Raw genomic sequence first — 25,452 nt, 5'->3', positions numbered from 1 at the left:
AGTCTTCCGGTTACCAAGTAATGTGCTTGCTGGTGATGTTTTAGCGCAAACCGTTGTCTGAACTATATAGAAGCCTATTAAAAGCTGATGGTTTGCATGAAGGGGAACCTGCCACTTATAATTGTAACCAGCACTTCCCTAACACTGCTAATTCTTCATTCTGTCCACCATCAATGGGCACAATGCACATTATGTAGCATAGTATTATGGAAAAAAAATAACCTGTGTTTAGTGTGTTACAATGGATCCAATGTTAGTCACAAGCAACTTTTCAACGGTTAAATCCGTATTTCAACCTGGCGTCCTTTTTTTGGGCATGTATAATTTATTTTCTTAACTGCAGAAATAGCCACGCCAACAACGCAATACTATTTTTGCTACTTTTTCTTCATTACAATAAACTATAAAAAAATATATTTTAAAACTTAAAGATGAAATGTGGAGATGCTAGGTTTCTGCTCAGCTCATACAATATCTGCTTCTGTTTCTCATTGTCCATTTGTCTTCTGTCTGGTGGTGATCATTGTAACTTGAAGGCTGAACCTGAAAAAAAACTCAAGGCATCTTGCCTTCAGTATCTCTCCACCCCTAACAGTAACCAGAGGTGTTCTAACGAAGCAGCCGCTACACCACCTACTAAGGACACGTCAAGTTCAGTCTGGTAAGAGTGCTTAGAGTGTACCACTGACTGGCATCTACACATTAGAATGTAGTAAAAAGATTTGAAGATAAATCTGTACTCTGTTTAAAGATGTATGTATTTAACCGTTTTTTATTTGAAGTATTTGTACACACATTTTGGAGTGTGCCCACATCCTGTGTGAAGGATCATTATGACTACCTATATAGGCTTATAGAATAAGTGTTATAAGAAAGATTAATTAAATTAGATAAAATGTTGGTTAACAGAGTTGATAAAACGTCCTAAACTGTTGCTAAAAGTGCTTTTGTCTTGCACAGGAAAGGCAAGGGTTTCATTTCCTTAACAAACCTAAACAAAGGCCTTATAGCGCCACTTTTTGCTGATTTTTGCTAAACACATTTCTTATATTACTCCTACAGATTGTTTCACGCAAATCTGTATAGTCATGTGATCAAGACAGATGATCTGTCCAATTTTTCATATTTCATTCTGATCGGCTAAGATTGGCATCTAAAGTTTGCAGGAGTGGCTAGTTTTGAACACAATGCCACAAATCATGAATGCAGCGTCCAATTGCCGTGAAACTTCATATTGGCCTGTTATAGCACCACCAGAAGGCCGATTTTAGCATATCACCTTCTTATCAGCTCGCAGGGCTGATCATTGAGCAGACGCGCAACTTGTCATCACTTTTGCATCACTTTCGTGTCACATGAGGGCTCAATGGCCCCGATTCATAAAGGGATTTACGACCATATTTTGTACGTACTGGCATTTAGGACAAATCCTACACCTGCAGTCGGATTCATAAACGTTTTTTGGTCTGTGTTTGGTGCGTCAGGTGCGCACGTTCTCAGGTCAGCCCCGAGGCTGTCTTACCAGGGCTGAAATGTGCGTATGTCTTTAGAATGCTTTATTCTTCATGCCAAAATCAATTACAACAGTGGCAAACCTCAAATAAAATATATATGTGACCAACATTTGTCAACACATATATATAAAAAATAAAAAATAAATGTCAAACGATGTATTGCTTGTAGCCTATGCATAATATAGACATGATGTAGATTCCACCGCTTTTTATTTATTTTCTAGGCTATCAGTTCCATTTAGAGCTGAATTATATAGGTCCCTCAGTGTGTTTGCCAGCGGGCCATCTGAGCCAAAGTGGATTTATTTTCAACATCATCTTTTTACCTAGTAAACGTGAGCAATGTTATATCCTTTCCAGGTTATTAGTCTATTATTTGCTGGCGGGGTTAAACCTTGTAAACATTACACATAACGTTCAGCTGATCCATCGTGCAATAGTGGGACTCGCTTTCAGACAGATCAGAATGGTGTTCAAGTTCTCTGTCAGTGTCAAGGCATTGCGGCCGGGCCGACAGCTGTAAGTCTGGACGAGAAGTTAAACTCCGGTGTTGCCAGATTTTGTGAGAGAAATAAGCAACCAGGTCTATGAAAATAAGCCCAAAAGAAGCAACTGTCACTTAGGCCATTATAAGCACTTTAATTAAACCTTTGTGAGCTTGTAGATCTGCTATATTAAAAAACAAATCTTGTAATAAAATGTGGAATATTTGGAAGATTTTTTAAACATTCTAACAACACAAATCTGCCTCCAGCTGGCACAAAACATTTTCAGATGGGGCTTATAGGGATAAATTAGCTTACATATTAACTTGGGGGTCCATGACATAAAAATATTTGAGAACCACCGGTTAAAACAATTGAACAATTGTGAAGCAAGCCCAAATAACCAACTACACTTTAGAAACAAGCCCAAAAAAACGCACCCCACTGATACCAATATTTACAAGCAACTTTACAGAAAAATAAGCGCAAATTCGCTTATAATAAGCGGACATGGCAACACTGTGCCGTAAAGTGACGTTAAAGTTGGATGCTGTTGGATGCAGACTTCGACATTAATCAGCTCCTACACCTGGTCATACGCACGTCTCTGTGATATACGAACCCCTTTGGGAATTGCACGTCCGTTTGTGACTACCAAAATACGACCGGCCTTTACGAACTTTATTTACACCATATATACGACCCTCGTTATGAATCGGGGCCAATGTCCTCTCAGAATATGGCATCTAAATAGGACAAGGCTGCAGTGCAGCACAGCTGCTTGAGACCTGTGCTCCAAAGAGCACATTTTTCTAGTTTTTCTCTGTTATGAGACATAACTTGACTATAGTCATGTCTCCAATACGTGAGAAACTACTTTTCAACTTTGTTTAATTTCATTCATTCATCATCCACTATCCTTTTGAAGAATTGTCTTCCAAAGTCACCAATCAGACAAATCACCCCTTCTGTTCATGAACTTAAAAGCAAAAACAAAACATCTGTTGTAGATAAAATAATGATGCTTGGAATAGTCCGGGAGTCATGGGGCTGAACGTGGTTTCGTCGGTTAAAGTTTTTTTCTCAACTGATTCTTGCTGCTGGGGGTCCCCTCTTAAGGATTCAAGAGGGTGCCCAGTGAAATCCCTTGAGCATTTTTTATTATTAACCCCTTAATGCCCAAAACACTAAAAATGCACCCAAAATAGACTTCTATGGTATTTCATGCAAAATACTTGATCTAATTGCTTAAAATTTGCTTTCTACAGTGTGTATCCATGTAAGTGGATGTGTACAGTGCATTAGATTTAATATTTGTAAACTTTTAAATATTAACCCCTTCATTCCCAGAACAACTTAATCTTTAAACTGTGATATTGTGAAATAGAACATGCACAGAAATCAAATCAAATGCATCAGATCTGCTTTCTACTAAGTCTAATAGTGGAACTGGTCATGTTTCCTTTTGGATGAATGCATATTAACCCTTTGAGGCCAACCATCTTTTAGTCATTAACCCTTAAATGCCCAAAACAAAAAACGTTTTTTATGGCATTTTATGCAAAAATATTGATTTAGCACATCAAATTGGAATATGTGTTTGTATGGGCCACGGTCCGTGGCCCATCGCTGCCCCAGGAAGAGGCCTCTTCCTGGGCATGGTCCCTACCTACTAGATGGCACCAGTCGGCCCTTCTCCCGGGCTCTCCCCTTCACACAGGGCAAGGGAGCCCAGTGCCTCACGGCACAGTGCCGGGTGCACACTCGCCCGCTCTACCCGCCCCGGGAGCCACCGTCCCTGGGTAGGAGGTGGTCCATGGACCCCCGATGGGGACCAGGGACCGGGGACGGCGCCGCCTTGTGGACGCCGGCGGTATTGCGCCCCGCGGCCACCACAGGCCTATCCAGGCTTGTGGATCTGCTCTTTTTCGACCGCAGGACTTTGTCCTTTTTCCAGACCCACGGCTGGGGACCCCCAGGGAACCCCGGGGAGGCCTGGACCCGGCCCAGGGAGCCCCCAAGCTGGGTGCTCGCTCCAGTCCGGGGACCCCCGGGGGTCCCCGGCTCCAGAGGCTCGAGCCTGGCCACTCGGCCGGTCGGCTCGGGCCTCTCCGGCCAGGGACCCCAGGGACCCCCGGGGAGGCTTCGACCCGGCCCAGGGAGCCTCGAAGCTGGGTACTCGCTCCAGTCCGGGGGACCCACGCCTCCGGGGGACAACCGGCTCTCCAGGCGGTCCCGTGGACCCACTCTTAAGAACCCCTCGGCGGGCGTTAAGTGAAGTGGCAGGCCGCGGCCAAAGCACCGCGTGGACCTGGTGGTACAAACGGCGACGAGCGCCCATGGGACTATTATGGACTTAGCGCGTTGGACCCGGCACACCGGCCGGTCCCGCGGACCCACTCTTAAGCACCCCTCGGCGGGCGTTAAGTGGAGTGGCAGGCCGCGGCCAAAGCACCGCGTGGACCTGGTGGTACAAACGGCCTGGCACGCCCATGGGACTATCATGGACTTAGCGCCTTGGACCCGGCAGAGGCCAGGCCCGGGCCTGGCCCCTGCCGGGCGGGGAGAAGCCTCCGTTCCCAGGCCGGGGACAAGCCTGCTCCTCAACAGAGTAAAGCTCAACAGGGTGTTCTTTCCCCGCTGAATCTGCCCCGTTCCCGGGAGGCGCCGTCACCCCTGGGAGTGCGGCGCGCTCTGAAAAAGGTTGTTAGTTTAACATCAGGTACGCCGGGGGGCCACGTGCCGACCCCGGCGTCCCGGACAAAAGGTTGGATTGAGGGTTGACTCTCAATAGATCGCGGTCATACAGCCGCTCTGCTACTTACGAGACCCTGACCCAGAATCAGGTCGTTTACGAGACATTTGGCGCCAAGTTGTTCACAAACATGAAGTGCGCGTCCGGAGGGGGGCCGCCATCTTTTGGCGACCCCCCGTAAAGCTCAGGCGCGCGAGCAACCTGAGCCACCTTCGCCGCGAGCCCTTCCAGGCCGACCCAGAGCCGGTCGCGCCGCAGCGCCGCGGATAAAGTGCGCCCGGCGAGGGCACGGCAGTGAATTCTCTCTTCAAAGTTCTTTTCAACTTTCCCTCACGGTATTTAGCCTTAGATGGAGTTTACCACCAGCTTTGGGCTGCATTCGCAAACAACCCGACTCCGAGGAGACGTTGCCCCGGGGCGACGGGGGCCGCTACCGGCCTCACACCGTCCACGGGCTGAGCCTCTATCAGAAGGACTCAGGCCCCCGATCGACACCCGGGCGACAGCCGTCTCCTGTACGCCACATTTCCCGCGCCCACCGTGGGCGGGGATTCGGCGCTGGGCTCTTCCCTCTTCGCTCGCCGCTACTGGGGGAATCCTTGTTAGTTTCTTTTCCTCCGCTTAGTAATATGCTTAAATTCAGCGGGTCGTCTCGTCTGATCTGAGGTCGTAAAGCAACGGGTTGCTGGTGGCGGCTCCCCCCGTGAGCGAGGAGGCTCGCCGAGACGCGGTGAGAAGACCGCCAGCCTCCCCAGGAACCGCACGCTCTGCGGTGGGTCGGCCGGAGTGCGCCGGGCGCCAGCAGGCTGCTAGAGACACAAGGTCCACAGGCAGCCGTACGGCACGTATGGCCGACCGGGGCCCACCCCGCGAACTGACTGACCGGCCGGCTCCCCGGCCGGCTCCCCGCCCGGGGGCGAAGTGACGGCAGGGGTGACGGCCCTGCAGGCTGCAAGCAGCGTCCGCCGAAGCACACGAGGTGCCGGCGGGGCCCTTGCAAGAGGCGGGCTACGAGTGCCTATCGGTCAGGAAAAAGTAGCGGGTTCCACGGCCCTCGCGGGCGGCGTGGTTCCCGTGGAACACAGTGCAAGACTAGAGTGGCCCCCGTGGCCGACGGCGGGCCCTGCATTCGGGCAGGCCTGCCGTCCGTGTCCCCAGTGTCCGCACGCTGGTCCATATATCCGGGCTGGGAAAAGTTGGCGAGACTCCCAGGAGAGAATTTCAAAGGAGGGGGCCATGGCAGAGCCCAGGTCCTCGTGGGCTCCACGAGAACTTCCAGGGTGCTAGGCCGCCCTACCGCGTCCGACCGGAGGCCTCTCTCGGGCCTGCCGTTGTCCCATCCTCGACGTCCGCACGCCGGTTCCATATATGCGGGATGGGAAAAGTTGCCGAGACTCCCGGGAGAGAATTTCAAAGGAGGGGGCCAGGGCAGAGCCCAGATCCTCGTGGGCTCCACGAGGACCTCCAGGGCGCCCGTCCACCCGGCCGTGCCCGACCGGCCGTGCCCGACCGGAGGCCTCTCTCTTCCCATAAGCCCGCTGGGAAGAGGCCTCCGATTTCATGGTTCTCCTCAGCCACCACCACCGGGCGCCCCGCTCGGGCCACCCGGGCGGAGCCTCGCCCCGGGCTTCGCGACGGCCAAGCTCCATAGGTGCGTTCTGGAACAAGTCGGCGCCTCGCCCGGGAGACTTTTTCACAGGAGGGAGGCAGGGACGAGCCATACGCCTCCTGGGCCACGGGGAGGGGACAGGGAGGTACGACGCGGAGATCCAGGAGGAGGGGGCCCGCGCCGCCACCCGAGACGGAGCCTCGGGCTGGGCATCGCGACGGCCAAGCTCCATAGGTACGGTCTGGAGCGAGTCGGCGTCTCGCCCGGGAGACTTTTTCAAAGGAGGGAGGCAGGCACGAGCCAGACGCCTCCTGGGCTACGGGCAGGTGACAGGGAGGTACGATGCGGAGATCCAGGACAAGGGACCCCTCGCGGCGCCGACACTGCCCCAGGACCATGCCCCGGTTCCGGGCATGGTCCATAGCTACCCGCTGGCACCAGTGGCCACTTTCCCCCCACGCGAAATTTCACGCAGGGGAGAGGCCGTGAGCCCACAGCTTCCTGGGAGCTCTGGACTCTGAAGAAATCCTGGCTTTTTTCCGAATCCTCCAGGATTTGGGGCCTCTCGCGGCGCCGACACTGCCCCAGGACCATGCCCCAGTTCCGGGCATGGTCCATACCCGCTGGCACCAGTGGCCACTTTCCCCCCACGCGAAATTTCACGCAGGGGAGAGGCCAGAGCCCCAGACACCCGGGGGGGGCACCGACGCGTGCGCACCCCCGGCCCGGATCCAACGAGCCCTCCGCCGGCGCCGGGCGACCCAGGGACAGGGAGGTACCGCCCGTTTTGGCCCGAAAAAGAGCAGATCGACAAGCCAGGGGGTCCGCCAGGGGGACCTCTGGAGGCCATACAAACACTATGGGAAAGCTATGGGAAACACCAAATTGGGAATATGTTCTGTAGATATTTTTGTGCAGGATGCTCAAGATGGAAGGCCTGAAAGGGTTAATGTGCATTCATCCAAAAGGAAAAAAGTTCCACTATTGTAGAAAGCAGATCTAATGCATTTGATTTAATTTGATTTATGTGCATGTACAATATCACAGTTTAAAGATTATGTTGTTCTGGGCAGGAAGGGGTTAATATTAAAAAATGCATAAATATTAAATCTAATGCACTGTAGACATCCACTTACATGGATACACACTGTAGAAACCAAATTTAAGCATTTAGATCAAGTATCTACCATAGAAGTCTATTTTGGGTGAATTTTTAGTGTTTTGGGCATTAAGGGGTTAATAATTAAAAATGCTCAAGGGATTTCACTGGGCACCCTCTTGAATCCTTAAGAGGGGACCCCCAGCAGCAAGAATCAGTTGAGAAAAAAACTTTAACCGACGAAACCACGTTCAGCCAAAAATCACCCTTTGACTCCCGGACTAGAACGGATTGTATCCATTATGCTTTTGAGATTGTTTGAGAGTGATATTGGATGCCATATTTCCATGGTATCCTAGTATCTTTGAAGCTTTAGCCTACATTGTTCTCTTTGCACTCTACTTGTGTGACTACTAAGCGTTGTTTGTTGACTAGGGCAGTGGTTCGCAACCTGGGGGCCAGGACCCCAGGGGGGTCCCCACATGATTTTAGGGGGGTCCCCAGATGACAGTGAAGTGATTTTTTTGTGACTTTTAAGACCTTTTTAATTCCTAAAAAAAGAAAGAAAAGAAAAAAGGGCATTACTGCATCAGAAGTAATCAACAAACTATACTATAAAAACATTGGACAAATTGTCAAATAATAAAAGAAAGAGGCAATAAAATTGAGAATAGCCGATCTACAAGCGAGGCGTTGTGAGCTTGTAGATATGTTATTTCACAATATTTATCTGTGGAACCGAGGGTTGGCATGAACTAGGCCAGAGTTCATGCATTTACTCATTTCACACTTGTAACTCGCTCTGCATAAGAGCTTCTGCTAAATACCTAAATTATACGTGAACATTCGAGCTGTTTGTTTCTTTTTCATGTAGGTGTGAAACCGCAATCTTCCTTCCGTGACCCATTCTGAAACCGGCTGTGAGAAATGAACACCACAATGGTTCCCACCATCCTGCCTCTGAAGAGCAGCGGCAACATGTCATCATATACCAGCACAGCACCGGGCTCCTCTCCGCTGGTGCAGCAACACATATGTCTCACCGTTCTCCTTTGCCTGGTCTTCATCCTGGGCTTCTTTCTCAACAGCTTCAGCCTCTGGGTCTTCTGCTGCCGCATGTCGCGGTGGAGCTCTGGCACCGTGCTGCAGTTCCACCTGGCCCTCAGCGACACCATAGCCCTGCCCGTCTCCCCCATTGTGGCCGTGTACTTCTCCATCGGTAGTAACAGGCTTCTGTGCTATTTCCAGATTGCGTTGTTCGCTTCGCACGTTCACAGCAGCATCATATTCCTCACACTCATCAGCATCCATCGATATGTGGCCGTGGTGCACTTCAACGAGGACTCTCGCATGAAACAAAAAGGATTTGTCAAAAAACTGTGTGCCTCAGTGTGGGCTCTGGTTTTGATCCTGTCCGTGGTCTGTGCTTCCCTTCTTCCGTCCAGTAAGGAGGGGGGACATGAGCATTGTCTCAGCATCCACCAGAATCGTCTGATAGATACATATTTTGTCATTAACATCTTCTTGTGGATCGTATTCCTGCTACCTTTCACTGTGTCTGCCGTTTTCTACTGCCGTCTGGCAAGCACAGTAGCTCGCCTTAATATTGACACAGCCAAGGGCCTGGCGGTCAAGGTGAAATCTCAGAAGATGATAGGCGTCTGCTTGGTGATATTTGGTCTGAGCTTTCTGCCATGTAACGTGGTAAGGACAGTGGCTGTAGTGTTGAAAAAGTACTACCCAGAACAGGACGAAATCCTTCCACGGATAGATACTGCTTACTATGCCTCCTGGATCTGGAGTGAACTGTTGAACAGCTGTCTGAATCCATTGTTGTACTGCTTTGCTTCACAGAAGTTCAGAGATGCATTCCAGTCTCTCAGGAAACCAATCAGGAAATCAATCAGGAAATCAAAGAGAGACTCAGAATAAGAGTGCTTTACTGCTCCGAAATGTCGGCAAATAATTATTATAATTAATAATGATTTATTTACTAGACAGTAGTTGGATACCATGTTTCATCCAATTGTCTTTGCACTGAAACTGTGTCCTCTTTCTTTTTCATTCAATTTATTTTCTTGGGTATACATTGGGATGTGGACTCTCCTTTCCAATGATGCTGAAATTACAATAGGCAGTTAGAATTAAATAAATACAAAACATTTCAAATACAATTGAGAAAGATTGCATTGCATCTCATTGCTTCACATTGTTTGAATGGAATTGGGGTTTTGGTTATGTGTTGTGTTGCTTTCCTTTACTTAAAGGGACTACACCATGAATTAGGGTTTTGTCCATACAGAACCAGGACATAACATGCATACAAACTGGCCCGTGCCAAATCAGGACAATGTGGTATTGCAGGTGAAAGTGCTTTATAAGCCAGAGAGAAGTTAGGCTTGATTTAGGCTCAAACCTTTTGAAAAACGTTTGAGGGACATAAACAATATGATATTAAATATATATATATTTTTTTTAAATGCATGGTGTAGATCCTTTAATTTGCTATTTAAAGAGGGAGGCCCGGAATTTGTTGTTAAACTCAAGTTTCAAGAATTTGCCTGAAATATTCCTGAGGCTCTGTGAGGGACTGTATCCTGATTTCTTTTTTGGGCGGTAAAACCGCCCCTATATGTGAGGTTTTGATATTTGCACCCCCCAATCCTGCGCTGTGATTGGCCACCAGTGTACCCCCCTAACCCTGCACCGTGATTGGCCAATCACAGTCTATTCAGGACTGTGATTGGCTAGTGAAACATGACACATGTGCATAGCCCTATAAATAGGACTATGCACTTTTCTTTTTAAGTTAGGGGTGTACAATAGCCTGACACTCAGCCTGAATTTTCATTTCGTTTCACTCCATTATTCAGTCTGAAAGCCCTCTCAATGCAGCCGATTTCTGAGATGGGGGCGTGGCCAAAGTGGGACTCCACTATGAACCAACGCGATTGGTTCATACTGGATTATCCCGATCCCGATTCGTCGTACAGATTTTCAACCGAGCAACACCCGCTTTCGACAGCGTCACCAGACCCTGAATGCGAGGCAAACGATTCAGGGGGTGGAGCCAGGCTAGGTGTACAATGGTTGGTCCACAATATTACTTTTCTTCCATCATTTCTTCCATCACTGGGTGTGATTTTTGGGCGGTGAAACCGCCCCTATATCTGAGGTTTGGATATTTGCACACCAAATCCTGCGCTGTGATTGGCCACAAATGTACCCCCCTAACACGGTGCATAGCCTGCACCGTGATTGGCCAATCACAGTCTATTCAGGACTGTGATTGGCTAGGGAAACATGACACATGTGCATAGCCCTATAAATAGGACCATAACTTAAAAAAAAACATAAGTTTTTTTTTTTTAAAGTTATGGTTTCTTCCATCACTTCTTCCATCACTGTGATGACCACTGTGACCACACCGCCCACTTCACACTGGGTGTGATTTTTTTTTGTCCTCTGTAGTCTGCCATTGGTTGTGTAATGTTAGCACACTTGCAATGTTAACTTATTCAACAGTTACACTCATTGGAAATCACTTTGCCTAGCCTATAAGCATTGTCAAAAGGCTCCTGATTTTCTGTAAATGAACATACCTGTTAACTAAGGATTAGGTCAAAGTCTGTGAAAAGGTCACCCTGATAATTAGGCTTGTGTGTATGTTGTGTCCTTTGTTATGTCTCCAGCCTTGTGCACAGGTCACAAAAGAACAGATCTAGAAGCTAACTTGTAGATCTGTTCTTTTTGGCAAGTGACATCATCCTACTGTAGTATAATGAGGCTTACATAAATAGATAGGTTTTCTTTAAAAGATATTTTTTGGGGCTTTTTCTGCCTTTATTGATAGGATAGTAGGCTGACATAGAAATGGGGAGAGAGATGGTGGGGTGACATATAGCAAAGGTCGTCGGGATCAGGAGTCAAACCCGCGACACGCTGTCAAGCTGGATTACCAGCATATGTGGTATGATAATGCGCCTGGACCGCCAGGCCAGCGGACGCCCAGATAGAGTTTTATTGATCCCACGAGGTAAATGTGGTTGTCATGGCAGCAGTGTGAAATAGAGGCTAGATGTAGGGGAAAAAATGTTCTAACTAAGAACAAAAAAAAAAGGTAAAAATAGTGAATACAAATTTATTTTGTCCAAACTGTATAGAGTATGGTAATACAATATAACTTACAATAAAATACAATAAAACGCTTTTCTGTTGGCTGACTACTTTATAGGCTTTAGACTTTTAACATCAAGTAGTAGTTGTATTAGAAAAATCACACCCAGTGTGAAGTGAGCGGTGTTATTTAGCAACAACATTGGTCATCACAGTGATGGAAGCTCACAAAAAAAAAAGAAGCAATTTTTTTGAAGTGCATGGTGCTATTTATAGGTTATTAATTTCATCATGCGTCTCGCTAGCCAATCACAGTACTGAGCAAAGGGTGTGAATAGAGTCAGCCAATCACAGTACAGCAAAAGACACATTTTCACGACGGTCCCAAACCCACTTATAGGAGCGGCTACACCGCTCAAAAAATGCGCACTCTGACAACAGGTGCTGATGTCATACTGGCATCATAGATGACTGATGTCAACTAGCTATAAGTAGACAGAATTGAACATAAGTGATCTGATCCAAGCCCCAAAGCGTCAACCTCCTCCAGTGAACCAAACGCACCCTGTCCATAAACGTCATGATCCTCGTGGGCGTCATCTTGTACTTGCTCGCAATGAGCAGCTTTGGCCTTGCTGTTAAGGCTCAAGACTGTCCCCGGCCTACAGCAGGGCCTAACACCATTTTGAGTAGTGAAGACATCATTAAAGTGACCTTTCCAGACGGAGATAAAGTCACCTTTGACTGTGAGATTGGCTATGTCATTGCGGGGGGCACTCGGAGATACACATGCACCGCTGGAACCTGGCACCCTGCTTTGAACATGATATGCGAGAGGAAATCTTGTGGCTCCCTCGGTGATCCGGATAATGGAATAATAGATTATCCTGCTGGGAATCAGTTTGGTGACAAGGCAGTGTTATCTTGCAACACCGGTTACTATTTGGTAGGTCAGAAAGAAGTAACTTGTGGAGCTGATGGGTGGATAGGCAGACTCGGGAGATGTGAAGTGGTTATCTGTTATCCGCCACCACAGGTTGCAAATGCCAGGTACAGTCCAGTGCAAGAAGAGTATGAATATGGACATGTTGTGACATACACGTGTAAAAAGGATTTCACACTCGATGGATCGAAGTCGTTAAACTGTGAAACTGATGGGAAATTCCATCCGGAACCTCCAACATGTATAAAGGTCCTTTGTCCGACGCCAAATGTCCCAAATCTGAATCGATACGAGGGTCCTCCACCCCCTTATGGATATAAGGCTCATGTGACATTTAAATGCGATGATGGATTTGTGATGGTTGGCTCACCCAGTGTGACATGTGAAATTAATAGTAAGTGGTCACCTCCTCTTCCACAATGCAAAGAGCTTACGACCACTACCCCCACTACCATCACCACCACTACCCCCACTACCACCACTACCATCACTTCCACCACTACTACCACAACCACTCCAAATAGAGCCCCAGTGCTAGACAGTAATGCAACTAAATGGTGGCTCTTGGCTGCATTCTGCTTCTTCATGTTGTAAACTCGGTGGGCAAGACCCTCTGAAATGGTAATATTTAAAAGGTTGGCCCCTCAATTTGTAATTCACATTTGGAGTAGATCAGACACTGCATTCATGTTTTGTGGCATTTTTAGCAAAACAGGCCCTTCCTGCAAACTGTTATAAAACTGAAAAAAGTTGACTCTCAGGTAGGCCTACTTAACATGATGTTGACGTCACATGTGCCCCTGGCCCAGTGGCCAATGAGGTGTCTACCTATTTATGTCTATGTATTTCATACTGTTTTCCTGTGATTGCCTCCAACAATGTATGTCTTACAAGCAACAACAACAAAAACCCACCAAAGATCAGTGAACACGAGCAACGCCAATCAATGGGGCCATGGGTGTAATGCGCTGCTAAAGCCACCAGATGGCACAAATTGAGTCCGTCTATTCCACATAATGCAGCTGTTGAAGGAAGTTGGTGTTTAGAGCATGCAGGCAGCAGCTGTATTATAATAACTCTGCATGTATACTGCACAACCTTTTTCTTAACCCGTGCTGATCACCAATATGTTACAATATTTCTATTATCCAAAAGCTCATTAGTAATAGTGAGTGAGCACTCATCTGTTGTGTTATTTTATGTTGATGCAACCCTGAAAATGTAGCAATTCTACATCATTCGGAAGGTAGTGAAGCCATTGCCCAGCAGCACTAATGAGGTAAGTTACGAGCATAATTCCATTTTAGAAAGTGGTATCTGCAGGTAGCTAAGCTAATCATCAACACATAATTAGCCTTGGATCAAGACGGTCATCGGTCATAATGTCTTGCCCTTTTAATCAAGGATAAAATAGACTTTTTTTGTTTGATTCAGCTTTGTGTTCTGTAGAATGTTAATAGCCTATATTCTACAATGTGAAGTGAAATCATCGAATGTAATTTCCCCCTAAACTTCCATTTAGAGCAACACTTGGTTGTCAACCTGTGGGTTGGGACCCCCAGGGAGGTCCCCACATCATTTTTGGGGGGTGTCCCCAGGTGACAGTGAAGTGACAATTTAAGGACTTTTAAGACCCTTTTAATTACTTTAAGAGAAAGAAAAGAAAAAGACCATTACTGCATCAAGTAATCAACAAACTATAAAAACTGGTCAAACATTGGCCAAATTGTCAAAAAATACAAGAGGCAAACATTTTGAAAAAAGCAGATCTACAAACTCACAATGCAATCTGAGTCATACAAAATGTAATGCCTCAACTCCTACAAGTCCAAGTGCTTGTCAGGGTGGGGGGTCCCCAGTTCAAATATGATTAATTTGGGGGGTCATGGCCTGAAAAGGTTGAGAACTACTGATTTAGAGAGACATTTGTATTTTTCACAGGCTAAACCTATGAACAGCAGGAGGCGATCCAGACCGGATGGATGTATGTATGTATCTACGTTGCTTAGCAACTGAAGTCCTAACCAAGGTGGTTGTGTAGAAGTTAGAGTGAGCTACGTTAAGCTCCAGTCTTTTCCCATGGCTTTGATTTATTTTAGCCAATAACACACTGGAAGAGGAGCCTATATACCGGTAGTTTAACATCTGACTTTCGTGGTTTACACATGTCAGGTAGGTTGGCAGTCCACTGATTTTTAACATTGAAACATTATACAAGTTTGCTGCACGCACTCAATTATAGCCTAATGTTTAGCCTAAAGCTCAGTGGTGGCAAAAGTACTCAAATGTTTTACTCACTGCAATGTAGAAATACTACTTTTACAAGTAAAAGTCCGGAATTCAAAATTTACTTGAGTGAAAGTACAAAAGTATTGGTATTAAAATGTACTTAAAACCAAAAGTAGAAAGTACTCCTTCTGCAGTGATGCGACACATTGTGAAGCATAAGTATATATATATATATAGACATGTCACTATGACTTAGACATAACCATAAACAAACCAGATACGCCCATATATAGGCATGTCACTACGACTCAGACATAACCATAAACAAACCCGATATGCCCATATATAGACATATATGGAGATCCGGTTGTCCAGAGCCACAGATCCCTCTATGCACATATATGGTCATGTGCATATGGGACCGACCGACTTCAAAGTCGGCACGCGCATCGGCAAGGACTCGAGGGAGTGCAGTGCCCCACCGCCGAGTTGTTCTGATATGTGGTTGTCCAGAACTGCCCATCCGACCGATATGTCCATGTATGGGCATATATGGATATCCAGTTGTCCAGAACCGCCGATCCAACAAATATGAGGGAGTTCACCACATATTTGATGGTGGACGCATGTAATTGTAGTAACGTTAAGCAATTAATTATACAAATATTACTATAAAAGACCAAACACTCGACTGGTTCCTTAGATCTGACCCAAGACCCGCTGTGATGGTATCCAAGCAGGAATTAAACTGATATGCCCCTTGGCAGTAGAGGGAGAAGGAGAATCAGTGGGAAGGAATCTGTGGAAGGTGTTTATTTGGGTTGTAAAGCCAGCCACCTGGGATCTGTATTGATGCTTCTTGGTAGATGGGTTGTAAAGCCGGTGCTGGTGTCATCATGGTGATGTCGCTGTGAGTCAGTCATATCCATATATGGAGCCCCCGATGTCGGTCATGCCCAAAATAGGGTCTATGATGTCAGGCTTGGATGTTTCGGTTGGCTCTATATATGGGCTCCAGGAGGGGGTCTATGATGTCAGACCTGGGTATGTCAGTTATCTCCATATATGTGTTTCCAGGCATACTGAACACAGTATAACTCGCCGTGGTATCCATTTATGACTAATGCTAGCAAGTATGCTCTGAAATGTTCTTTACAATTACAATATTATATGGTATATAGTTTACAGAATGAAAGACACTCCGTTATCGAACTGCGAGCGCGATTTCTTGCTTAAAGCACTTGAAGAGAAAAAGCGTCTAGATGGACGGCAGACCTATGACTACAGAAACATAAAGATCTCATTTGGGACCGACTATGGATGCTGCTTTGTTGATCTGGGAAAAACCAAAGTCATGGCCCAGGTGTCCTGCGAGTTGGTTGTTCCCAAAGAGAATCGGCCAAATGAAGGAATCATGTTCTTCAACATAGAATTGTCACCCATGGCCTCACCAGCATTCGAAGTGGGAAGGCAGTCCGACCTGTCAGTGACGCTAAACAGACAACTGGAGAGATGCTTGAGGAACTCCAAGTGCATCGACACCGAGTCTCTGTGTGTGGTATCTGGGGAAAAGGTATGGCAAATCAGAGTGGATGTTCATGTGTTGAATCATGATGGTAACCTGATGGATGCTGCCAGTATAGCCGCTATCACTGCTCTTTGCCACTTCAAACGGCCTGACATAGGAATCCAAGGAGATGAAGTTACTGTGTATGGTCCTGAGGAGAGAGACCCTATTCCTCTGAGCGTCTACCACATGCCAATCTGTGTCAGCGTCTCCTTCTTCCAACAGGGGACCTACCTGCTTGTAGACCCGTGTGAGCGCGAGGAGCGCGTGATGGACGGTCTGCTGATGATCGCCATGAACAAACACGGAGAGATCTGCTCCATCCAATCCAGCGGGGGCGTCATGTTGCTCAAAGAACAGGTCCTGAGATGTAGTAAGATTGCCAGCGTCAAAGTGTCTGAGATCACAGAGCTTATCGTCAAAGCCCTGGAGAACGATAAGAAAGCCAGGAAGGAGGGGCGAAGGTGCGGCTTTGCAGAGTCTATGCCCAGGGAACGAATCACAACGCTGAGAGCGGACGAGACTCCTCTGGAGATGGAAGAGGTCACGGAAAGAGCCAATGATATCGTACAGAGAGCTGAGGCCCCACCTCAAACGTATACGGTGCCATCTCCTGTGCTTCCTGCTCCGGGCGTGGGCCAGGTGGGCCGCGTTCTTAAGAGTAATTGGGGACTGGAAGAGGATGAGGAGGAGGAAGAGGTAACGATGGAAGAGGACCAACGTGAGAGGAAGTACACAGGGGGAGGAGATGTGGTACAGTGGTAGAAAAAGTACTTCAGTAAAAGTACCAATATCACAATGTAGAAGTACTCCGTTACAAGTAAGCATGTGTTCAAAATGTTACTTGAGTAAAAGTACAAAAATAAGAGTATAAAATATACTTAAAGTACCAAAAGTAAAAGTTCTAAAATGTTTGAAAATAGCCGATCTACAAGCTCACTACGTGTGGCGATGTGACGCGCTGTGAGCTTGTAGATCTGCTATTTTCAAATAGCCTATGTATAAAATAGGGCTAAAGTGGTTAATGTGTGTTTTATAATATAATAATTTATATCTTCAAAGTAACTAGTCACTAAAGTTTTCAAATAATTGAAGTGGAGTAAAAGTACAATATTTGCCTCTGAGATGTAGTGGAGTAGACGTATTGAAAATTGGAAATACTCCAGTAAAGTAAACATGCCTCAAAATTGTACTGAAGTACAGTACTTGAGTAAATGTACTTAGTTACTTTACACCACTGACGTGGTAGTTATATCGGACAGTGAGGAGGAGGAAGTGATCATACTCAACCCAGAGACTCCAGAGACATCTACTAAGAATGCAGGATCAAAATCTTGCCACCAAGGGGCAGCAAAGTCCAAGAAGAAGATGAAGTAGTGCAGCGATTAAGCAGTTGCAGCCCCTCTGTGCCATAGCTGATGGTAGAATTCATGTAAAGATAATGTTCCTAATAGTTAGGATGGGTAAATGCAGAGGACAAATTACACATGTGTGCCTTATGTACTGTAGCAAATATCCCAACAACAACTAAACACACAATTATATTCTTTATTATAAAACATGATTGTAAAAAGCTGTACATGTGTGTGGTAATGTGTTGTCTAAATAGAATCTAACCGTGTGAATCTCAGGATTCACTTGGGAATGGAGTGGCTACAACAATGTGGTCTTGGACTTCATGTGGCCAGCCTGTGACATCAGTCATCTATGACTGGTGACTAGTGGCAGCGGTGGCCTAGTGGTTAGAGGGGCGGCCTTGATACCGGAAGGTCCCTAGTTCGATTCCCCAATTCATCACATCAATCATGAATCACCGCTGAATAGCCCTTGAGCAAGGCTTCCATGCAGGGCCTGGCTGTAAATAAGTGTTAACTTAGTCCAACACCCTGGGTAAACAACAAACTTTGCTTTGCTTTGCTTTGCTTTGCTTTGACATTGGTTCTCAAAGTGGGGTCCGGGGACCCCCAGGGGTCCTTGGGGGGATACCAGGGGGTCCCCAGCAAAATTTGTTAATAAAGCGTCACAATAATTTTAACCCCTTTATCCATATTTTATACTTTGGCTATTCAAAAATAGCAGATATACAAGCTCAAATCTTTAAATATATATATTTTTTTTAAGGCGACCATTTTTAACACAAATGTGAAAATATGTTGTGCTTCTGGGGGTTCCCTAGCACAACATATTTTCAGGTGGGGGTCCGCGGCCACATGCATATAAATTGGGGGTCCTTGGCACAAAAAAGTTTGAGAACCACTGATCTATGACGTCATGTCAATTATTCTATGACGTCATGTCAATTATCATCTATGTCATGACGTATCTATGACATATAACCCCAAATTTGGGCAGGGTTTCAGCAGTATCAGAGCAACTTTATAGAATACTGGTGATTGTAGGCTGGCTAGGAGGAAGACAACTAACTGACTGTTGGTGCCAGTCAGCTTTATAGTTGAGACCATCGTCACAGGAGCCAATCACCAGCCTGGTTCCACCTATTAGTTAGCCACTCACACTCAGTCACCATTCACACCATCTGGTAGTCAATCAATCACTCCTCACAACACACCAATGAGGGGGAAGACATACACAAGGAAACACATACAGGGTCATAACAATGACCATACATGTATGGGCATGCCAATATACAGGGTATGGGCATATACTAATGACATCAGGGATCTCCATATATGGGCACAAAGGGGACACAGACAAACGAGTACAACGGGTATACTCTGACAAAGCCCCTGACACTATGGTGGGATCAGCGATGCGGCGTATAATGAACCTCTAGCTGTATTAAATTATCGATTATCTTTCATAATCAATTAAATCGATTAGTTATATTCACTGTTGTGCTCCTACATAAAACGTCTGCTTCTTCTTCCCACATGAGCAGCCGATGACTTTCCAACCCTCAGTGTCGTCGATGCATCAGAGTGGACTGAAAACGGAGGTTCTCTCAATGTCAAGCTGTTCCTCCAGACTGCTATCAGAGATGATGAGTTCACTGTCCTCACCAGCCCTCCACAGCAACAACAGCTCCAGCAGAGCCAGGCCCGCTGGGCCTTACCAAGGTGGCTGAGGACACTGCACTCTGAAGATTGTTATTATATGGTTGAGACATACTGTATCAACAGCTGAAATTACTTATGTGCTTCCATGCAGCATAAATGCCCACTATCCTGACAACAACAGCTCAGTTACCCCATCCTGTCTTGAAAAAAGCAGAGATCTCAAGGTAGGTTGTGTACAGTATACGTATGTTTCTTATTTCTACACAGGCATGGAGAAGTACGTAGGCTATGATAAATTAATGTGACAATTTCCAGGTATTAAAAAGTTTTTAAAATTGTTATTTACTTCCATTAACACTTCTTTCATCAGACTGTAAAGCCATTATTGCTATTTCATACTGTGATATCGATTGTGAAGAATAATCTTCAGCAATGGTATTAGGGCCTACTTGTAGATAACAGTTATATTGCTGACTCTGTAAATGTAAAGGAAATTCATGAGAAAGTTTTGATTTTTGAAATGGGATGTACAGTAGAATATTTAGGAAAACCTTCAGAAAAGGTCGTTTTCAATGTGACTTGGCGTAGGCTATATATGAAAAGCTGTTTGCTCTTCATAATTTCTGATTTGACTCGCAGCTCAGTACCATCCAGATTAACCCCTTGCCCAGGACTGCATTGCAGTCCTCAAGACCGCTAATGACGTGGGTTACTAATCCTCATTACACCCCACGGTGCCAATCCCAAACCAGGTTGGTGCACAGAGTGTTATTACTGTACTACATTCGGTTTAGAGCTTGGCAGTCTTATCCAGAGCGATTTATAATCAGTGCAACGGAGTCAACTGAAACTCCTTGACGAGGAGCACAAGGCTCAGAGCCACCCAGAGCCTTGGCAATAGGTATATAAGTATAGATAGATAGTACTCCTTTCTATCCCTAGAATGATAGTGAAGTCCAACTGAAAGACATATGAGGTTAAAACCATAGAGGGGATACTGTTCTTAAAGATAACCTTTTGGTTTATTGTCTTAATTGCACAATTGTTTTATTATTTAGTGTTGTTTGGTTGCAATGTTTAGTCCTTGGTTTTAGATGTTTGAACCAAGCGGTGTGTCTTCTGATTACAGCTCCAATTCTCGCCAAGTCGCTGTCAAAGAGCTAATTTGCCTCCCTCCTACAGAGTTGCACAACCCTGTAGAGAAGGTGATCATCAGCATTTATTTCTTCCTCCATTACTTTAAAAGTGAATTCCCACAATTGCATGAGCTCCTATTCTGTATGTCACAGAAAAAATGGGAAGATGGGACGTTGAGGAAGAGAGTTCAGCTCAAGTTGACCCCATCATTGTCCCAAGGAAGCAAAGAAAGGAGCGGCCTCCTATGGTCATCACCCCGAGACGCTGCCCTGGCGTGTCCTGATGATGCGGCCCAATGTAGCCGGCCAGATGATGAGGTCTGGCCCAACACTCCTTGGGCCTTGGAGGTGTTTGCCGTGGATCAAAGTCTCGCCACTGCCCCCGGGACCCGGGACAACCCAGGGCAGCAGACACCCAGGGCAGCCAGTGCCTTCATTTTGAAGAACAAGCCCATAGTCTTCCACGCGGTCAGGGAGAGGATACGAAAGAGGCCCACCCACGAGGACCGCCCTGCCTACAAGTACAAACTGGACGAAAAGGTCAGTCAGCTCTGGTGGCCTCTGGCTGGTCTTTTATTATACAACAACACAGCTACACAAGAGGCCAAGAGGTTCTCAACTCTAAAAATAGAAAGAACAAAAGAGTGGTTTAAACATTTAAAGGGGAATTTCACTTTAAAGCACTTGTCGCCAGGCTTTTCACAGGTTTCTATTCTTAATTAACCAGCCCTATCTGGTCTAGAGGCCGCCTTTGTGTTGTAATGTGTACACACACACACACACAGAAAGATATATGTACCATTTCCGTGTCCGCTCTAGATCTATAGTACTTCCTGCATTTGTAAAGGAAACCAACAACGCAGCATAAATATTAACATAATTAAATAACTAATTGAAAAATGAATGTCTCCCCATTCATAAGAGGGACAATATCAGTAACCAGGAGCGTGTATTTTTCAATGAGTCTATCATGGAGTTTGATTGAGCTTATATATGGGAGCTGAGTGTGTTTGATTAAATGTAAATCAAATATCTAAACATTTAATCTGTGGTCCATTGCGCTATTTAATTAAGAAACTTAAAGTTTTAGTAGAGATAAAAATGCTTTAAAATAAAATGACCCTTTAAGTATAACAAATAGTGAACATAATGTCTGCTATTTCCGTTATTTTTTAAAGAAAGAAAAAAAGTTTGTTAAAAAAAAAGGCAAACCAGAAAGAATAGGCAGAACTCTAGAAAAATGAATGAGACATGGCCTTGATCAACATTCATATTGAACATGTTTCAGCTCGCCTATACCCTATTAGCGGCATGATTGTGGCTGTTTTATGTCACTCCAGTGCATACTAGTTGACCTCTATAGTATCTGCCAAAACCTCAACTCTCCCCGGTTCCATTCTCAGTGATGTTGACACGTTGGAATGTAATAAATCTAAAAAAAAATGATAATTTCGTTAGTCTCGAGTGTGCTAGAGTGCATAGGAAAATGCTTTGGCAAACGGCACATGCCTAAGAATGGGGAAGAGTCACGGGAGAGTGAGACTTGGGCATGGTTTCCATAGATGCTGGCCACGATAGCTGTTATTAAACACAAGTTTTCCACTGGGTTCATAGCGCCATGTTTATTTAGTGTTTTCAACATTTCACGCAGAGACTGGTCAGTTGTCACGTACGTCCTTCCCTGATTGGCTGATGTGCTTTCAGCGCAGGAAGAAAGTGAATGGTTTTCCTCTCCAGCCGCTGATAAACAAATGAATTAAAGAATGTAAACTGGTATGATTTCACGCTAAATGCATGCCGATGATGAGGATGTGTGGTGCCGTCTGTAGTAAGAAGGCCGCGGGGTTGTCGTTGCCCCGTAATGTTCCGTGGGCGATGAGTGAAATGAGAGAAATGCATCGCATTCTCTCACTGACTGGATGGCTGCGTTGCAGGTTCCTGGCCACAATAGAGGCTTGTCATGGAGGGTTTGGAGAGAGATTACGGGCAACATGCTGCAGGAGGTTCTGTAAAAGGAGAGTTTGGAGTGATATATCACCTCTTCTTACCTGACAAAACATGCAAATGTCTCTCCAGTTAAAATGACACTATAAAACTTGAGGTAGAAGAGAAAACAGGAAAGCAGTGCAGGCTTTCCAACATGGTACAGTTTCCCTTGAAACCTCACTCTATAGCAGTGTTTCTCAAATATTTTTATGACAAGGATTGCCAAATTGATATGTATTGAATTGATTGATTGATTGAATACTTCGATTGATTGAACAGCACGTGGTACAGTAAGACATTAAGGCTAAAAGGATCTTTGAATATATTTTTTAAGCGAACATTTTTTATCTCAGATCTTTGCTTCTGGGGTCCCTGGAACAAAATATTTTGAGATGGGGGACTGCGGCCAAATACATATCATTTTGGGGGTCCTTGACATGGAAAAGGTTTTGAGCACCACTGATATAGCAACTTAAGTTTTTCAGAAAACTGTCAAAGGATCTAGACGACATTGGTAGAGTAGGTCTTAATGGGTTAATGGGCCGGTCACTCTCTTGCCTATACTGTGATAAACGTGTGAATTCAGGCTGGAGTTGACAGCGTTGACAGGAAGAGTCTGAACAGACAGACGTACCTGCGGAGGAACCAGAGCCAGCCAGCTCCACATGAGAGGGAGGAGAGGTCCACAACATCTCAGGGGGAGGAAGGGGCTGGGGGACATATTCTGCCCTGCTGCTGCACCAGACTCCAGCCTGCTCCCAGGACAAACCACCACCACCACCACCACCCCAAGAATGCTTTGTCCATAGGTAACAAACTGTGCTGAACACACTGGCTAAAAAGGCTAATAAAACAGGAGGCCTAAAAAAAAATCCTTGTATAACCAAGTATGCTGTACAAGTGTAATACAACCAGAGACTGTGTAATGTCAGGACAGAGAATTGTCTAAAAGGGTGTGAATGCGGTAAAATAAAATTAAACACAATACAAATCCGATGGCTTAATTTCCATTGTGGTCCCTTGGTGCAAATGTGCGAGTGCTGCAGGTTGAACGTGATTAACCACTTTGAACCCTAGTGTTATTATTCTGGTGCGAACATTCGTTGAAAATTGCAGATATACCTTTCTTTTTTCCTTTTTTTTCTCCCAGCAGATATTTAACATAGGGCGAAAACAGGAGGGAACCTAGTATAGAGTCCTGGGGGGATTCCGGGAAAGGGTTGAGTACATAGGGTTTAAGTAGTTAAAGAGACTTTGGCTGTGTCCGAAATCTTTGACTCATTCACTACTCGCTTCTCCCTATATAGGGAGTTCTATGTAGACGACTGTATAGTGAACTCATTGGCCATAGAAAAAATAAATACACACACACACACACACACACACACACACACACACACACACACACACACACACACACACACACACACACACACACACACACACACACACACACACACACACACACGCACACACACTTCAGACACTACTTAATGATGTCATTGCTGTCGTGTGCCAGATGAATGTGTAAAACTGTCTTTGAATTTTGCAGTAACATGAATGTTTCTGTGGTCCTTCAGGGAGGAACAGGGAGAAAGCCTCGACCTCAGCCACACCTGGGAAACCAAACAGTAGCAGCACGGCAGACAAAACCTCATCAAGGTTTATGCTTCCACCCCCACCGCCTCACCTCTGACATCAGTGAAGAACACAGACTGAGAGGAGGAGGCAACACTGTCAGTATAGTGGAAAGTAACTAAGTAAATTCACTCAAGTACAGTACTTAAAGGGATAGTTCACCCCAAAAAAAAAAAATCTATCGATTAGTCACCCCATGGAGACTTGAATTCATGGGGAAAAAAAGTTTTTCTCGCATTCCTATTTGCCAATAATTTGATGACTCTTTGTGTCTCCTACCGGAACCGCTGCCGGTCATGAAATTATTGGCTTAGGAATGCGACAAAAACAAAAAAATATCCATGAATTCAAGTCTCCATGGAGTGACTAATCGATAGGAAAAAAAACATTTTGAGGGTTAACTATCCCTAAAAGTACAATTCTGAGGTACTTTTTGCTTTAGTATTTCCATTCTTCTACTCCACTACATCTCAGAGACACTACAATTATTTGATAGTTGTGTAGTTACTAGTTACTTTTCAGACTTAGATTATTATTACGAAACATGCATTAATCACACACACAAAATGGCACATTCATGCATAAGTATTTAAACTTTTGGTATTTACGTGTATTTTGATGAAAATGCTTTTGTGCTTTTACTCAAGTAAGATGATGAATACAGGCCTTTTACTTGTAACAGAGTATTATTATATTGTCGTATTGCTACTTTTACTTACTTAAAATAGCAGATATACACACTCATGACACGTGGCTTCAATTTTCTGTTCAGGCCACTTTACAACTATAAATCATGCAAAATAGCATCAATGTTACCTTTCACTTAATTCATATGCTGTGATAGAACAGACACATTAAAAAGGAAATGATCTGATAAAGTATTGCTATAGTTCAACATTGTTACTAGAGATTGGGCATTGGTTCCTTTTACATATGAATGATTTTTTTCTTTATTTCTTTATGACAGCATATGTCACTATCAGAATATAGAGCTTTAACTTTCTCTTTATTTTTGAATTTCAAAATGTTGTAAGACATACAGACATAATACAAGAAATAAAAAAAGACAAGAAATAAAAAACTGAAGGAAAAAACAAACAGACAATCAAACAAAAGAGGCCATGGGACATTCAGTATTAATAACAAACATTATGTTTACAGGATTTGAGATACAATAGAGAGGATGCAACCCAACATTCACAAGGGATCTGGCTCGTTACCTAAATAATAAATAAAAATAAATAAAATGTAACTTTTAATCAAAAGTCTCTTTATTTTCAAAAAGCATATCACTTATACCAACTTTAAACACTGAATCATCAGGACTGAGTAACAATAGTTTCTGTTTCTTGCAATTA

The 25,452-nt window shown here is 45.0% G+C and overlaps 3 protein-coding genes across 3 annotated transcripts; all 3 read left to right on the top strand.

The window, feature by feature from the left end:
- Window positions 1-588: 588 nt before the first annotated feature.
- On the top strand, window positions 589-23,125 carry LOC308088915 (uncharacterized protein; the record flags this gene model as incomplete). The annotated part of the gene is made up of 9 exons (XM_080433498.1): window positions 589-661; window positions 13,747-13,800; window positions 14,463-14,505; window positions 19,217-19,394; window positions 19,486-19,558; window positions 19,974-20,086; window positions 20,464-20,539; window positions 20,624-21,010; window positions 23,066-23,125. Exons 3-9 carry the CDS (start codon window positions 14,472-14,474, stop codon window positions 23,123-23,125), a joined length of 921 nt encoding a protein of 306 aa, XP_080289624.1. The 5' UTR covers window positions 589-661; window positions 13,747-13,800; window positions 14,463-14,471.
- On the top strand, window positions 8,402-9,394 carry LOC308088917 (P2Y purinoceptor 2; the record flags this gene model as incomplete). Its single annotated transcript, XM_080433500.1, has 1 exon — window positions 8,402-9,394. One exon carries the CDS (start codon window positions 8,402-8,404, stop codon window positions 9,392-9,394), a length of 993 nt encoding a protein of 330 aa, XP_080289626.1.
- LOC308088220 (exosome complex component RRP45-like) lies at window positions 15,940-17,082 on the top strand (the record flags this gene model as incomplete). The annotated part of the gene is made up of 1 exon (XM_080432627.1): window positions 15,940-17,082. One exon carries the CDS (start codon window positions 15,940-15,942, stop codon window positions 17,080-17,082), a length of 1,143 nt encoding a protein of 380 aa, XP_080288753.1.
- Window positions 23,126-25,452: the final 2,327 nt, after the last annotated feature.

Source organism: Gymnoscopelus braueri, assembly GCF_963280865.1.
Source record: "Gymnoscopelus braueri genome assembly, chromosome: 7".
NCBI classification, from domain to species: domain Eukaryota; kingdom Metazoa; phylum Chordata; class Actinopteri; order Myctophiformes; family Myctophidae; genus Gymnoscopelus; species Gymnoscopelus braueri.
The sequence above is the reverse complement of the archived record's forward strand: the minus strand, read 5'-3'. Positions and strand labels throughout refer to the sequence as shown.